Source organism: Nicrophorus vespilloides, unplaced genomic scaffold, assembly GCF_001412225.1.
Source record: "Nicrophorus vespilloides isolate i.1.1-1 unplaced genomic scaffold, Nicve_v1.0, whole genome shotgun sequence".
Lineage (NCBI taxonomy): Eukaryota > Metazoa > Arthropoda > Insecta > Coleoptera > Silphidae > Nicrophorus > Nicrophorus vespilloides.
Genome location: NW_017098890.1, coordinates 41,934 through 58,815, shown reverse-complemented (window position 1 = coordinate 58,815; position 16,882 = coordinate 41,934). Strand labels below are relative to the sequence as shown.

The following is a 16,882-nucleotide window of genomic DNA, read 5'->3' as shown; positions in this document are numbered from 1 at the left end:
TGAGGCGGTCTTTGGTATGTGGGGGGAATGAAGGGTGTAACAATGGTCTGGGGCGGCGGAGATTTGTTTGCGACGTCTGGTTGTGATTGAAATGTTGATCGCCGCATTTGCGATTTGCATCGCTCAACCCCTCTTCTTTACTACTCCTCATATATCTTCTATTCGAAGATCAAAATCACAAACTATCCTTCTTTTTACGCAAAAATTCCACAACAACAGTAACAACATATCCATCAATGAATTTCTGTTAATTATTTAGCAGTATTATCACTAAAAAACGTTGTACCATTTGTTTTCAACTTATTTTTAATCATTTGTCAATAAATCAAGTTTTTTATAAATAAGTAAATTGTAAATAACATTATATTTGTACGTAATTATGTATAGATGGCCATGCAATTAGTAATGTAAAGATCATTTCTAAACTGATTCATAATCGATTTTTAAAACTTTTCAAGTATAAAATTGTTTTGATTCATAATAATTTTCCTCAAAATTTTTATAATAATTATAAAATAATGATTATGTTTTCATCAATAATTACTTGCATTTATCAATGCAAGATACCACGAAATTTGCATAACCTTTTTAAAAAGTAATTTTCCTAAAGAAAATCCAATATGAAATAAATATTTGTATACAAATTTAAATAAGTTAAGTTCACAACAGTTAAATGTTGGTATTCAACATTTTATACATATTATTTTGTTTGTACTAGTTTACACAGTTGATAAAAACAAAATAGGAAACTCATGGATACAATATACGTAATTAAAACATCACCAAGATTGAAATATTTTAATAAATAAGTTGTCTAGGAAAACAACATTTACCTAATTTCTTAGTGCATACAATTACTATTTTTTAAATAAAATCCATATTAAACAAAAATATAACTTATTTTTGGAACATAATAAACAATTTTACTATAATAATTATTTTTTATGCGTTTTAGAATATTTAGGATATTTCTCATAGTATTAGTTTAGTTCAATAAAACATTCCTCAATTTGACTTTCATATTACTACACAACTATCTGCTAGTAAAGATTGAAGTAATTGTGTTAACTTAGTTGATTGCATAATTTTAACATTAACATAAATATATTGAACAATCTATACAAATGACAGTGACATTTGTATTCCATAACTTAAGTTTCACCAGATTACAAGATATACACAAATATCCGTCAATATCCCAAAATGTTTGAATATAGTTTTTTGGCCATTGATCAAAGTCAATATTTTGGTTTGCAACCTTTATCTTTTTATTGGCGACACACCGCTTGAAAATTAATGTACTAACTTGAAACTTTACTACTGAAACTGCACTTGATTCTTCGTGACACTTCGTGTTTTAAGGAGATTTTGAAAATACGCCTAGTTTTAATTATTCTCTTATAGAGTACTCTTTTTTTGACTCGTGCGCAGCTGCAGATTCCTTGTGACGTAGAGGAGCGGCGTTTTCATGTCCATATATGGCTAATTTCAAAATAATCACCAAATTTTTTAAAGGTAATTAATAATATATAAAATGCATTTGTTTGTTTTTATTTAAAAATAATGTTTAATATTAAATAAACTAAATTAAAACGCATAAAAATATTTCAAAAAACATAATGAATATTTAAATATAGTAAATGTTTTTAAAGAAAAATATTTATTCTCAATAAAAAAAAAATGCCGTCCTTAGGAAGTAATTAAAAATAATAATTATTACGTTATTCAGTTGAAAAGAAAGAAACAATCATTAAAAATGATTAAAAATAAGTCTGCTTTTTCTATGCGTAGTTCGTTTTTCCTCGCCTCGAGCACCTTCAGCTTCTTTCAGCATTAATTGGAGCATTTCAGTATTCATAATTAACAATACTAGCGATTTACTTGCAAACTAAGTTTATTTTTTATAATGGAAATTAATTACGATCATGATATTTGTGAACATGATTATTTACAAATGAAATTTAATTTTGATAGATTGCGGCGATAAATTAATTCCTCTTGCACTCTGCGATAATTACCCAATGATAAACAATAGGGGAGAAGCAAATATTTGCCAAAGATAAATGAGAACTGGTTGGTGCTGCTAGCTGCTGTTCGTAGTTTCTGCTTTGCACGAGGTCTGCATGCTCAAGAGTTATACTCTTTAATAGGAAGAAAAACGGCTGCAATTCCTTAAACTTAATTATTTTGCAAAATTTATATTATACAAAACACAGTACGCTCCCAAGGATGGAGTGGAGGGTTGAAGAAGGAAAGGCGAGACGCGAAAGAAAATTCCTTTTCGGAAATGAAAGGCGTATTCATTAAATTTAATTGTTCAAATCGTTTGCCAAAAGCGAATCGCGACTCTCGTGCGAAGGGAGCTCTCGGCATTAATTCATTTGATTAAACTTCGCAGTATGGTATTTATAATATTATTATCTTGACTAAAACCGAATCTCGTATTCAGTTTGTTTCTCATTTGCACATTTCAAATATCGTCCATCTAAAATTCTTGTTTTCAATTAACAAGTTTAATGTTGTGTAAACTAGAAGCACTTCAAACTTGTTAATTTTTAAGCTTTTAAATGAAAATCTGCTATTTGATAGTATTAACATTGCAGTAATAATTAAAAAAATATACTCGTTGCACAAATACTTACTATAATTTAAATATTAAAAAAAATCAATATTAACTAATTATTATTAAATCAAATCCAAAGTACGGCAATTACCTCGTATAGTGCGGCTCTGAACAAAATAAAAATTAATTCTAAATTTTTTTTTTAAATCATTTTCTTTTCTTATCAGGCAAGGAACTTGACTGTATTTGTTCAATTTTAAACAATATGGAACCCATTACACTATGTAAGGCAGAGGTTTTCAAACTGATGTTACTACGCCTCCCTTAAAAATATTTAATCATTTAGCGCTTCCCCTTCTCCATCCAATTCATAAAATAGATAAAACTTAAATCGAACAAGCGCAAAACGACGTTTACTTGTATAAGTAAAAAATAATTCAATACCACTTTGACAACCTAACAAATAAAATCTTTAAATCTATTAGATATATCTACAATCATTGTTTGATACCTATATAGTATTATGTCAATAATCTATTGACTTATCTCATAATTAACCAATTGCATGGAATCATATAATTACAGCTAATAGAACAAACATTGAATTACTTATAACCAAAGTCGAACCGAACCGGACGGAACGTAAAACTGTAACCAAAATTAACCGGAACTGTAACTATAGCCGGTATGTATAATTGCTCATTTTTTTTTTGTTTTTTTTTAATTATTATTTACAAAGCAATCTATATACAATAAAAAGAAAAAACAGATAACATGCTCTAGTTCTGGGCTTATTGTAAGAAACATTAAAAATATATATTGGAGATTGATCCAGCGACCAAACTCCACATAGTGCTTATTAAAGAAAAAATCACGAATACATACACGCAAACAAGTATTATTGTCCATTTAGGCACTAACACTAACTTAAAAGCAATTAGGAAGGTCCTGTGGTTTGAATCGTTTCAATCTTCTTCGATGAGATTCAGTGTGTGTAAGTTCAGAAGCAAGTTGGTTTAGATGGTCTTCCAGCCGATGTTGGTATTTGCTACTAAGTTCCGTTATCTCATCCTTCACAAATCGGACTCCAGTGTATTGATGGATGTATTCTTTAGTCAAGAACCAGGGAGCATTGGCAATTGCTCTGAGCGTTTTTGACTGGAACCGCTGTATGATGTCAATACTTGTATTACAAGCAGATAACCATAGCTGTAATCCATAAGTCCATATCGGTTTTATTATCGTTTTATATATTAAAACTTTGTTCTACCCATCAGCCAATGCAATCTTTTTAGTGTCAGTCCCAGCTGTTTTTGTCGTAATATGCTTTTTCCAGGTGAGTCGACGATCCAGATGCATGCCAAGATACTTTGCATCAATCAAAAACCAATTAAATCAATTAGCATCAATTAAAAAACAAAACTTTGATGGAGCTGATGCATACAAAATCATCGTCGAAGAACAAAGATAAAAACCGCAAGACTTACCCAACAGATTTAGAGACAACTTATAACCAAAGTCGAAACTATTACCGGAATATAAAATTGCTCAATTGAAAAACCGAAACGAATTTTTAGACGAACTTAATTTCCGTTCGACTCTTGTCTTATAACGAGTAAACTTTTTAGCTATGTAGATTCAGTATTGTAGATAATAGATTACTTTAATAATAGAATACATAATAATATTTATTATAATAGTTCATATAATAATGCAAAAATGTTATTAATAAATTATTTTAACTATAATTATATATTTTCATTATAATTACATTATAAACACATAACTTACTTAGTAAGTAAAATTTTATAGTATAGCATATTTTAAATTCGAATGTATTTAAGACATTTCTTATATTTCCTCTGATTGGAGTGCAGTGGAATGAATTCATGATGTATGCACAAAAAAAAATGCAGGTCGAGAAAAGAAATATGATTTCCGATTTTCGGTTGAGACAAGGAGTACAAAGAAATAATGTATACTTCTATAGTAAATTTTGGATAAGGCCATCCGCAGGAGCAGTTCATTCCGTAACTCCCATCTCATCTCATCTCATCTATGATGAACGCCAGTTGGTCGGTCTCGTGGAATTTATTTGATTCGAAAATGTTTTAATCAAAGACATCACGTGCATTCGTATGAATGAGGCAAGAGTTAATTTGAAACGGAAATTGCACGCGCCAAAGGTAATTTCTAATTTAAAATTTTATTATCGTCACGAATGTCATTATAATCGTGTGGGGTGGGTACAGTTACGAAGGAATCCTCAGGATCCATACGTTTCTGACTTCTTTTGTTTGAAACAATTGCGGCATGACCTCCCTTACGATTATCATTGTTATTAGTATGACGCGCTTACAACTTAGACTCAATTAGGTAGAGTTTTTCTCTTTTTATCTCGTTGCAAGGGAGAGAATGAGAAACGCGAGAGAACCTTTTCACCCGACCGAAGATAATCACGAAATATTACCGCATTAAAAGCGAAGGATGTTGAGATAAATGATGTACGATACACAATTACTTTTATATGGAACGGAGGACTGAGAATTAGGTGTTCCTGCAGCACGTCTTTCTCTTTCCTTTCTATTTTTTTAAACTTATTTCAAATCCCCCTTTCCCCAACATCTAATTGTTCCTCTAAGACCTCGAGATTTATACGGCTCACTAATCATCATCATCACATCGGTCTTCTTAAGCTTCGTAACTTTTATCCTGAGACCGATTTACATATTCGTCTCCTCCACTTCGTCGGAGAAATCTTTGACGTCCTTAATTACCCTTTCCAAAATCCTGTCCACTTCTTTCACGGCCCTTCGTTTCCCCAATCTCATCTCCTTCATTTCTTCTGTTATATTTTCGTAACTGGAATGGTTCAAACTATCATAACTACTAGCTATCGATGCTTTAGCCCTGCTGCAGCTGGGGGAGCAGGTTTCGTAAACGTCTAATTCCGTTAAAATGACTCTGTTCTCATCCTCTGGATTTGGTGTGATTATTTCTTCTATTACTTCTCCTAATCTTTGCGCGCTGCACAAGGGAATCGAAGTTTCTTCGATTTCATCGAAAAGCGCGTGATCCACGAAATAGCTGTTCTCTAATGAGTTGTAGTAAACACAAGGCCTAAACCTGCTACCCCAAAATATTTCTTTACTTAAGTACGAACCTCGCGTCTTCGAACTTTGACCTGTTATAGCCGAAGTGCCAGTCATCATCACGATTAATTCGAATCTACAATTCAAACTTATCACAAATGGTTAATCACTTACATCAACACTTACTGCTTTGTTATAAGTTCTTTAGCTGAGAGATCCCAAAACGGACTGCTTGGAGTGATTTTATGAACAATCTCCAAAGGCCATAACAGTAAACCGAAAGGTTCCAAAGTTACGGATTTGAGGAAAGGTTCCTCAACTCTACTTTGCACAAGATACGCGTTTATTGTTGTACCAATGGCGTAACGCATGTTATCATCTCTAATTCTGAATATAAGACACAATTCACCATCCCTTAAATTAATCTACAATCAAATTTCATTAAGATATTTTGATTAAATCGTAAGTAAATAATATATTACCACAGCTTTTTTGCTGAATAAATGCTTGGAAAATCTTTGGATTGGCCTAACTAGTTTTGCATTAACGATACAAACCATGCCACCGCAAATTGCTCCGCTCAAGATCATCTGCAGACTTATGAGGAATGTTCCTTCGGGGCAATTATTGGTGATGTAGCGGCCTCCGTAACCAATAGTTTGCTGCGTTTCTATACTGAACATCATGTAACCTGTGAATCCCTCGATTCCAACCAAGCAAGGCGTCGTGTTGTTTACGAAATTATCAGAATTCGAAGTTCCTATCAGCATCCAAACTGTAGCAAACATTGTCCAACTGAGCATGAAACAGGCAGTTAAACAGAAAAGCGTCCATAACCAGCTCAGATTGACTAGAGTGTTGCCTAGATCACGCCAGTATCTATCTCTCAGCGAGGAAATTGTTGTTCGGATCACGTTCGAATGGCCATTCTTCTTTATTAAACGACGCACGGGTCGTTTGGGATTTCGATTTTGACGCCTACGTGTTGAGATTGTAACGTTAACTAAATTCATTGTTTTAAGTGCAAATTGCGAAACTTATGTATTCAATTTTAAAGAAAATAGATTAATTATACTTAACTGCATTGCGTTTCTTTTGAAAGAGTTTGTGGGTCTACGCTCTTATATTTGATGCGGCCGCTTGCGTTTCTCGTGAATAACTGATAATCGTTTATCAGCATTGAGTAACGTACAGATTATAGATATTTTTATCATATTCCCGCTGGAAATAATTTCAAGCTTAATGCATTATTAATTAATAATACTTAAAGTGGACAACACTTCATAATAAAACTACTTTATGAACAATCAAAATCATTTATTATTTAAACATTTGTAAATTTATTTTCTGACAGAAAAACGTATGTGTGTATATGAATAATATTTTATTACAAATTTTATAACTAACATTATTTATATTAATATCTTCACTACATCAAAAAGGATATGTTAATAAAATTGTTTTATGTACAATGTATTATTTTTTATTTTCGTAATATAAGAAAATTCGAAAATTTTGAACATTAATAATGTTTACGAATCTTTTGATTAAATTACTTTGTTCTAATGAATCGTATTTCTATATAACGAAAGCTTAGAAATGCTGAAAAACAATTAATATTCACTGAATATTGAATTAATAATATCAGACTGATAGTAACTAACTAATAATTAATAAAGCATGTTATTGTGTCTTTTTAACTCTAGATTTGAATGTCAATTTTTTAATATTACCTGAAATATATGTATAATCCTATTGGAAATTCTAAAAGTATTTTGATGATTTCTGAATATTTATTTACTAATTAATAAATATATAACGTATATAATATATCATCAACACTGTGTTACTATTGGTTAACATAGACATTCAACATTTATGTTTTGAAAATGATTTCTAAACATATCTTATAATTTATGTATATTACTATTGACAAATTGTACTGACTACAGAGAAAGTTCAGAGAAAGCATTGAAAACTATCTAAAATAATACTCAGTTTAGTTTTACTACCACTACAATTGTAATACTTATTAAGTAATGTTAGCAACATAAAAATTATTTATTGCCCTGACTATCGTCTTTGGAGAATTCGTTAACATCCTTGATGAAATCGTCGAGTGATTTCAGTAAAGCATCGACATCTAAACTGTCATTTTTCTTTCCAATTCTCTGCGAATTTTCAGTGAAATTGAGTCGACTTTCTTCCTCTCTTTTTGGTTTATTACTATTTCTATATATAACCCCGCTACTTCCTGCTATTTTACCAGTTTCAATTGGTAGCACGGAATCATTTTTATCGAATTCGTTTAAGAACTTTCGATTTTCTTCCACGGGACTATTCATTGGGGTTATTATATCATGTATGACCTCGCTCAATCTTTGCGCACTGCACAAAGGTATAGAAGTTTCCTCTGTAGCATTGAAGAGCGAATGATCCACTATGTAACTGCTTTTGTTCAAATCGTAGACAACGCAAGGTTTGTATCTTCCGCCCCACAGGATTTCACTGCTTAAGTAAGATGTACTGGTCTTGGAGGATTGCCCTGAAACCGCTGAAGTTCCGGTCATGGTAACTATCACCTCAAAACTGAAATATATAAACTGAATTTGTTTAGGAATCGATTGCAAATGTATTTTTTTTTTGTAATATTAACCTTTTAGTGATTAACTCTTTTGCAGATAAATCCCAGAACGGACTTGTTGGAGTGATTTTATGGACAACCTCCAAAGGCCAAATGAGTATACCGAGGGGTTCCAATTGCATGGACTCCAGGAACGGTTCCTCAACTCTGCTCTGTACTAAATACACGTTTATAGCTGTCCCAACTGCAAATCTCCTGTTCTCATCACGCAATCGGAATATGAAGTATAATTCGCCATCCCTCATGTTGATCTGCATTTTCCATTTAATATAAATAACCGAAATCGGTATTCAGTGAACGCATCTTACCACCGCTCTTTTGCTGAAGAGGTTCTTGGAGAACTGTTGAAGCGGTCGGACCATCTTCGCGTTGACTATGCACACCATTCCACCGCAAAACACTCCGCTCAAGATCATCTGCAAACTGATCATGAAGGTTCCCTCGGGACAGTTGTTTGTGATATATCTTGAACCGTAGCCTATTGTCTGTTGAGTTTCGATACTAAACATCATGTAGCCTGCAAAGCCGCTGATTCCTTCCATGCAAGGTGACGTGCTATTTGTATCATCATTTGCTATGCCTATTATCATCCAGCCTGTAGCGAAGAGCGTCCAACTTAGCATGAAGCATGCCGTCAGACAGAAGATGGTCCAAATCCAACTAGAATTGACCAGAGTGTGGCCCAAATCCCTGATGTAGCGATCTCGGAATATCGAAAAATTGCTGCGGATGACATTTATATTGCCGTTCTTCTTGATCAGTCGTCTTACTATGCGCTTTGAGTTACCATGAGGACGTCTGAAAACATTTTTTATTATTAATCATGTGTATCAAATTAGAAAAAGATAGGACAGTAAGACTTCGATGGTTTGTGACTAATGAACATTTTTAATAGTAATAATTAGAAGAAAAAAAAAACAGGAAAAAAAAAGCATCCTTCACGTCAAGGAAATATTATTTTATACATAATACAATAGAAGAAAACAACATGAAAAGCTAAAAATAAATACTTATGTAAGAATAATCTATCTTTATAGTTTTAAGTATATATATGATTGTACATCAATTTGTCTCGATCCATAAATCTGTGGAAGTTTCCATCCGTTATTGCACGATTTCTTTAGCGAAACATGTCTGGCGATGTTAATCGGCAATTCCAAGCACGGAAACGGCTCTAATCGGCGAACCGCAGATATTATTCACGTCCATAATCGCCACTTTAATATACAAAACGGCGTCCGAGCAATTTATTAATAAATTAGTCTCCGGAATGCATGCATAATCCACGATGTCGCTAAAAATACTAATAGCAAACATCCCACCGCGTATGGATGGATTTGATGAGGAAGTATGTAGCCAATTCAAAAGCTTACAAAAAAAATAGAAAACAGGAACAAACACAGGCCTCAAATTTTCATGGGAAAACTTGCAAAAGCACGATTGCAAAAGTTGTTATTTGTCTAGGTGTCAATCGCAGAGGGTCGTTTTTATTTCACTGTTTTGTTATTTATAGAAGCTGACAGGTTTTTTCTCTGTGTTTTTTAAATTTTGCGTTATCCTTGATAGCTTTTCCGATTTGTTTTCTTTTTTTGTATATATTTATGTTCGCTGTTTGTTGTTCGGATTTTGCGATTTGTGCAGGTATGAGAATAATTTCCTTTGATATGTATACAGTTGTGCGATGATTTCGTCCAGTGATTTTACCAAAACACAGGATGTTATTATAAATAAAACTCAAATACGTTGTTTTTGAAACATGTATTTAGATGTAGTACATACTTTATATGTGTACTGTATAAGTTTTCCAATCAGACTTTCTTACTTTTTTTTATTATATTGGATCATAATCATGAAATCATTATTGTCATATTATATTCGCATAACGCAATATTTTTATGAAATTTACATAAAAATATCGTCATTTCTCTAATAAATTAAATTCAGAAAAAAACACAATATTTATTTACGGTTAAGCATAATTAATATATTTATAATGTTAATTTATAATAATTATCAAATATTATTATCAAATTATTATTAATAATTGACATAATTCCAAAATTTCGAAAACTCTTGTATAACGCGGTACTCTCATAACGCGGTTAAAACACGTTACCAATCAATCGCATCGACTGTTGTTTGTAATTAAAAACATTAATTTGATCGATTTATATCAAATTATAAAAATGTACATATAAATTACATTAGCGATGTACAGAATTATTTATTATGATGGAAAAAAATAATATATGTGTTACCAGTTATTAGTATATGTATGTAAAATTAACGAGTCTATATAGAAATCAAATGTCGACAATATCAAAATTCCGATAATATCTTTTATTATTTTATAGACCTATAACAAACCTTAACAATAAGAAATGTCATTTCATTTTTAAACGATTTGGGACAGCGATTATAATTGAGTGACGATGGATACCTGTTTATCTATTTATTCTTTTGTGTGCTTTGATAATTTTAATACTCATACTATCCACTCTGTCAATTTTTATTTAATTGATCCAAGTCATTTATTTAATTCAACTTACTTGTTAACTTATTTGGTCTGAGCTCTATGTATTTATGTCCATTTGTATTTTAATTGTTTTTTTTTCTGATTTTGAGTATTATTATTTACCTGTTGCTAAAGGCTAATGACTTAAGCTGTCAATGTCTTAATTAATTAAAAAAATAATATAAAATACAATTACGCTAATGAAAAAAGTTTGAGAATCACTGAATTACATACCAATTATCTTGTACATTGAGTTACTGCCAGCTACAGTATTTTGAAGACATATTAGCGTATTAGTAAATTTAATTTTATTAACAAACATCTACAGTTTCGTCCGCTGTATTGACATATTAATAAACAAAGTAATTTAGACAGAATTCGAAATTCAAACATTAAGATGTTAATTGTTTTTCAAAATATTTAAGTTTATAATTTACTATCCCTACATTAATTTTTATTTATCATAATTAAAAATATTGAGTTATTGATTATTATATTATTTACAACATAATCTTGCATATTGAAGTTTATCTCAATTATTTTATTTATTGCAACAGTCAAACATAAACAAACAAACAAAAACATAGTTATGATTACATAACAAAATTAAAAATAAAATGTGTATATTTATATTAGCACTTTCATAAATTTAATTTTTTAAATAAACGCCAACTGTTTCCTTCATTGTAATTTATTGACTTATCAATTTAGCAAAATGATTACGTGTAATCTCAAATTTGTACATTAAACTTTGTTTTTGAAATATTCCAAATCTGAAATTTGAATATAATCGTTCTATAAAAAATTAGTATCAAACAAATCTATAAATTATATGACCAAATACAATGTTTCAATATTCTAAGATTTAGTTAATGGTTTTAATTAATTTTACCGAATTCTAATTGGAATCTACTCTTATTGAGTTATACGTAAATAGCTTGATGGGGTGGATATTCGATCGAATGCGATTATTATGTAAAATAGTTTTCGGACGTTCGTAAATAATGAATGTATAGAAATGCATGCATGGCCGTATGAGAAAATTGAATTAGTCCTGTGCCTGGCCTCTCTCAGGTCCGGAAGGGTTCGAGTGTTGAGACCTTTCGGCCTCTCGAGGATGGCCTCGATGATTCCGGGAAATGTTCCATGTCTTCATGGATGTAGGACAGACAACGTTGTATATGTATGTGCTTTCCAGACCGGGGGATCCGGGAAGTTGTGACTGGCTAATTCGGACGCGAGACTAATTAGGAAACTTGATGCGGATTACGTATTCATGATGGCTGACGTGCACGACTCTCCTGAGGTGATGAAGAGAGAGAAAGAGAGAGAGGAATGTTAGCATCGAGAATAGGAAGATGCGGAGATAGAACGAGAGGGAAATGCAACAAACCGACGGGAGTGAGGGGAAACGGCCGACTGGCCGGCCCCATTATTCTTACTGCCCTTCATCGCCGCAAATAAGACAAGACAGACTATTTAAACGCTTTTGTTCTGTTGACACACAATGTGTTTCTCTTGTCTCTAATGAACCACTTCCTAGTATAAAAGAAGGTACATCTCCTTTTCCCTTTCTCTCAGATTAAAGTGCACAATACTGCGATTGCGAAAGCCAATTATCCCATTACATATCTTTAGGAATCCCCATTGTATTATACTCGGCTGACGCACAATTACTATTAATATTTGTAATAAAGCAGGTCATCAACCTGTAGCAATATAAATATAAATTATTCAATAATAATGAAAGTAAATGTTTCAAAATTATTATTTTTTTATTTGAGAAACCTCTATCCAGCCTCCCTCCTCATTCAAAATAGAGAAAAACAACAGTTACAATAATTGATGACGGGGGTGGAGTGTCGGGTTTCCGAGGACCACTTTAAGAAAGTCTCGAGTCGGTATTTTGATATAGTCGGGATTTTGATACTATCAGGATTTTGATACAGTCGGGATTTTGAGAGTGTCGTTATTATGGTTGCCAGGATTTTGATTCTATCGGGATTATGGTTGTTGGGATTTCGATTTTGTTACGTTTACTTGTTTTATTTCGAAAGGTATTACTCTCGTTTACCTGTACTATGAAATTAGAATTGTCACCTATCCAAGTATTTATACAAAAGACATACGCAATGTTACATTCGTAAGTTATAATACTAGGTAGAATTCATAAAATTAACCATAAGTATTTTAATGGTGTATTTACACAGCAACAGATACATGAACTTTTGTTTTTAGAAACTTGTATAAATACTTCTGATAGATTTAGCCAAAAAATTTAACATTTCTGTATAACATGTTTAGCTCAACCTTTTTATTTGTAGTTGTATTGCATTTGTACTGTCATTTTGCGACCCATTTATAAATTAACGCGACCTAATTTGGACGAGACTCATAAGTTAACAATTTAGTTTTATTCCAATGATAATTATTTTTATTGTTAGTTTGGAGATCAAATTATGTTGCATTATATATTACATTCAATAAATACTAATAATAATTAAAATATTAAATGTCATAGCACAAATCAAATAAATAAATTTCTTAAATTACTTAAATTATTAGCGAAGATAAGATAACTTTAAGAAATGCAATTACTACTAAATGAATTCCATATATACGTATTTATGCAAGCTCATGTAGTCGACGTAATAATTGAATATTAAGTATTTGCATGTCACCGCTTTCTTGCATATACATTTATATTTTTCAACATAATTACCTTTCTCAATAGAAATGTTGCATGTTACCATTTATTAGTTTTATTTTAAACCTTATATATTAAATACCGTAGTTATTTATAAATCAGTCAAGTATTAAATTAGTATTTAAATAAACGCTCATAGTTGATAAGAAAGTTATATTATAAATTATTCCTATAAATTATTTTCTATCTGATTTTCATTTATATATTTTATTTATATTTTATTCAAGAAAAGCGTGTGAAATGTGTAACTAAATATTTTTTATTTCGTTCATAATACAACTACAAATACAAATTTTTCTGAAATAATTTAGGTACTATTATTTAGAAAATAATATGCATTTTCTTCAAATACATTTTAGTTCGCACGGACAAACTATATATATGTCGAATTATTTGTAAAATTATTGTTTAACAAATAGTATTCATTTTTTTTTACTGATGGAAATTGCAAATTATTTTGAATATTTTCTGATTCATCGAATTTGTAATTATAAATTAAACTTATATGTTAGTCTCCACTATTTTTATCTATTTAAATAATAATTATATATACTTCTTAACGATATTTTTCTTACAGTTTCTTTTATTAATCTGTACAAAACACGTTTATTTTCTAAGGAACAAACAGACTGTGCGAGAGACGTGCGCTTATTGCGATAATAACGCTTGCGTAACAAATTATAATGATACAGTTTTATCAGCAAATTTTAAAACCGTTGAATGAGTAAAATAGAAGAACAGAAAACATTCATGGACTTAATGTCACTGCACTGAAAGTATACCACAACCGTTTGTTCCCAACCAATAAATTAATTAAACATTATGCAATCAAATTGAAAACAATCATGAATGTTGTAACATGTGAATTTATATATAAATACATTAATCACTATCTAATTAAATTTGAAAACGTCCATGGATTTATAAATTAATTATTTTATTTATAATAAAATTGAAACAATTTTATTTGTTTGTATTTTTTTATATTATTTAAATATTATTTTATTATTAAATTAAAAACTATTATTACTTTTACTTAGAATATTTTTATAATTTTGTTTGTATTACATGTATCATATGTAAATTGAGTAGCAAGTTTGAATGCTATTAAAAATTGCGTAATTCGAAACGTTGTTTATGCTGTTCATCGCTCCGAGCGAACGCTATTGAATTTATTTACCTTTCGCCTTTATTCGAAGCCTCGTACCTCTTCGAGTTCTTCTTAAAGTATATGGGAAACGTTGGTCCATCGTCACTTTCACCGCCGTGACCAGCCTGATTTAAATTCACGTCACCGTCGTTTGTCGTCTGTATGACAACATCACTGCAATCGCCGGATTCCGAACTGGGTCCATCGAGTTCCTGCAACTTTCCGAAAGCCGGATTCTTAGCCTGAAGGCTTTCCTGATCCCAGTACGGTATTGAGCTGCTACATCCATCCGCACCTCTAGCTACATCCGTTGGTAACCTCTGGTTACACTCACTACAAACAGTTTCTCGCATCTTTGTTGTTTATCCTGTTACACAATAGTAATTATCTTGTTTTTTTTAGTTTGTTGTTTTATTTCGCGCCGTTTTCTTTTTTCGTTCGTTACGTTCGCTTCATTGTTGTTGTCGCACGACAGGTACCACATCAACGACTAGCTGCACTCTAGCTATAGAATACCACCACACCACATGGCACAGACTCAATACTAATCTCATGAATAATTGATGGTAGACGCGCCTTGAACTGAATATGTACACGGCAGATTTGAACAGTTTTACTTCTGAACAGTATTTGCTATGGTATTATTATTAATATGTTGCCCGTCACTCCGATAAGAACGGTTTGAAATGTATACAGTTTGCATTTCGATTTACGACAATGACGCATATATTGTTTACAAAAATTTATTTAGTCGCGATTCAGTTGTTACTTTTCATAACAACCAACAAGTGAATCCAGCACGTGACTTTATTTATTTACTTTATGTAAATAATTCATAAAATATTTATACAAAATTATCTAGATATCGTTATTAAAGTCTTTTGTTATTCAATTAAAAAAAAAATGATCAGGAAATACACCAAAGTCATATATTTGTATGTGTGTGTTATTTATTTTCTGACAATAAAACTCACCTCAAATTTATTATACTTATCTAAATTGGAAGTATCTTATCTCTTTCTGAAAAAAAAAAATGAGAGTAATCCTGAGGTTATAATTCTTGTTCACAAGTTAGCAATACCATTACAGCGGAATCTCGATACACGACAACTTCAGAACTTATCAAATTACAATTTAGAATATTTCGGAACTAGACACTATATTCTCACGACGTTGACGATAGAAATGTTGAAATGCATTTTATGTCGTAAGCATAATTTATTTCTTTTTCATGAAAAATTCCTTGTATTATTTGTCAAAATTGCAAAAAAGAAAAGATATATAACCGAGTGTATAGATGTCGTGTAACATTATTAACTTTAACCAATAATAAAGTAATATCAGTTTTTTAGTGTGAACTAAAACTCTTTTTGCATAAAAGAATGAACTTCAATCAATTATATATTTTCCATTTTGTCCGATGACCTTTTGCCATCTTTCTGGCAACTTCATGATTCCTAGTTCATAGAACTTTTGGTCCTCTTCAACAAAAAACTGAGCAAAGTGCGATTTCAGGTCATATTCAAAGAGTTTAGAAATATATGGTAATCTGCCAAGTTCCAAAAATTTTCCACGAGTTACCAATTTTTCTTTGATTTCTTACTCCAGTTCCATTTGTTGAGAGTAAATATCTGAATTGATCGTTTTATTCCTTCGATGCAGCTCAATACACAAGTCCTTTCTAATACCACCAAAAAGCCTTTTTTGATGTAATTCAGCTTCCGAAGTGGTTTGTGCTGGTTCATCACGCTTGGATCAAGATCGTTTTCTATTGATCTTATTGTATCATCACCGATCCATTTTTCATCACCGGTAATGTTTCGTTTACAAAAAGTCACGATTTTATTGCGTTTGAGATGGATATTGCAAATATTGATTCGTTGTGTTAAGTGAGTATTTTTCAATTCATGCGAATATCGATTATGAATTTGATTTGGTCATCATAAACTTCAGTATGTCGACCAGAAAGAACGTTGATTATCTCTTGGAATGAAGAATCTGTTTAAACAATCAACATCATAAATTTAACATATCTTTTTATAGGCCTTGTCAAGTTTCTTGTCTTTACTAAAGTAAAATATGTCGAAAATATTATAAGTAAAATATGTCGAATATATAATAACAGCTGCAAACAAAATTACGCGCAATTGTCTTTCAAAGAAATCTAAAAGTGACATCTTTCAAATAACGAAAGGAAAAAATTGTCAGAAG

General features: G+C 31.2%; 2 protein-coding genes across 3 annotated transcripts; both read right to left on the bottom strand.

Moving 5' to 3' along the window:
- Window positions 1–4,384: 4,384 nt before the first annotated feature.
- LOC108563462 (G protein-activated inward rectifier potassium channel 3-like) lies at window positions 4,385–6,806 on the bottom strand. 2 transcript variants are annotated; one of them, XM_017922140.1, is made up of 4 exons: window positions 6,736–6,806; window positions 6,138–6,633; window positions 5,842–6,080; window positions 4,385–5,791 (listed from the first exon to the last, which is right to left on the bottom strand). In XM_017922140.1, exons 1-4 carry the CDS (start codon window positions 6,738–6,740, stop codon window positions 5,287–5,289), a joined length of 1,245 nt encoding a protein of 414 aa, XP_017777629.1. In that variant the 5' UTR covers window positions 6,741–6,806; the 3' UTR covers window positions 4,385–5,286. The 2 variants fall into 2 exon arrangements, with proteins under 2 accessions (XP_017777629.1, XP_017777628.1); XM_017922139.1 differs by having other exon boundaries at window positions 6,138–6,798.
- A 711-nt stretch (window positions 6,807–7,517) lies between these two features.
- LOC108563467 (G protein-activated inward rectifier potassium channel 3-like) lies at window positions 7,518–15,254 on the bottom strand. The gene is made up of 4 exons (XM_017922149.1): window positions 14,702–15,254; window positions 8,608–9,097; window positions 8,312–8,550; window positions 7,518–8,244 (listed from the first exon to the last, which is right to left on the bottom strand). Exons 1-4 carry the CDS (start codon window positions 15,022–15,024, stop codon window positions 7,713–7,715), a joined length of 1,584 nt encoding a protein of 527 aa, XP_017777638.1. The 5' UTR covers window positions 15,025–15,254; the 3' UTR covers window positions 7,518–7,712.
- Between the last annotated feature and the right edge of the window lie 1,628 nt (window positions 15,255–16,882).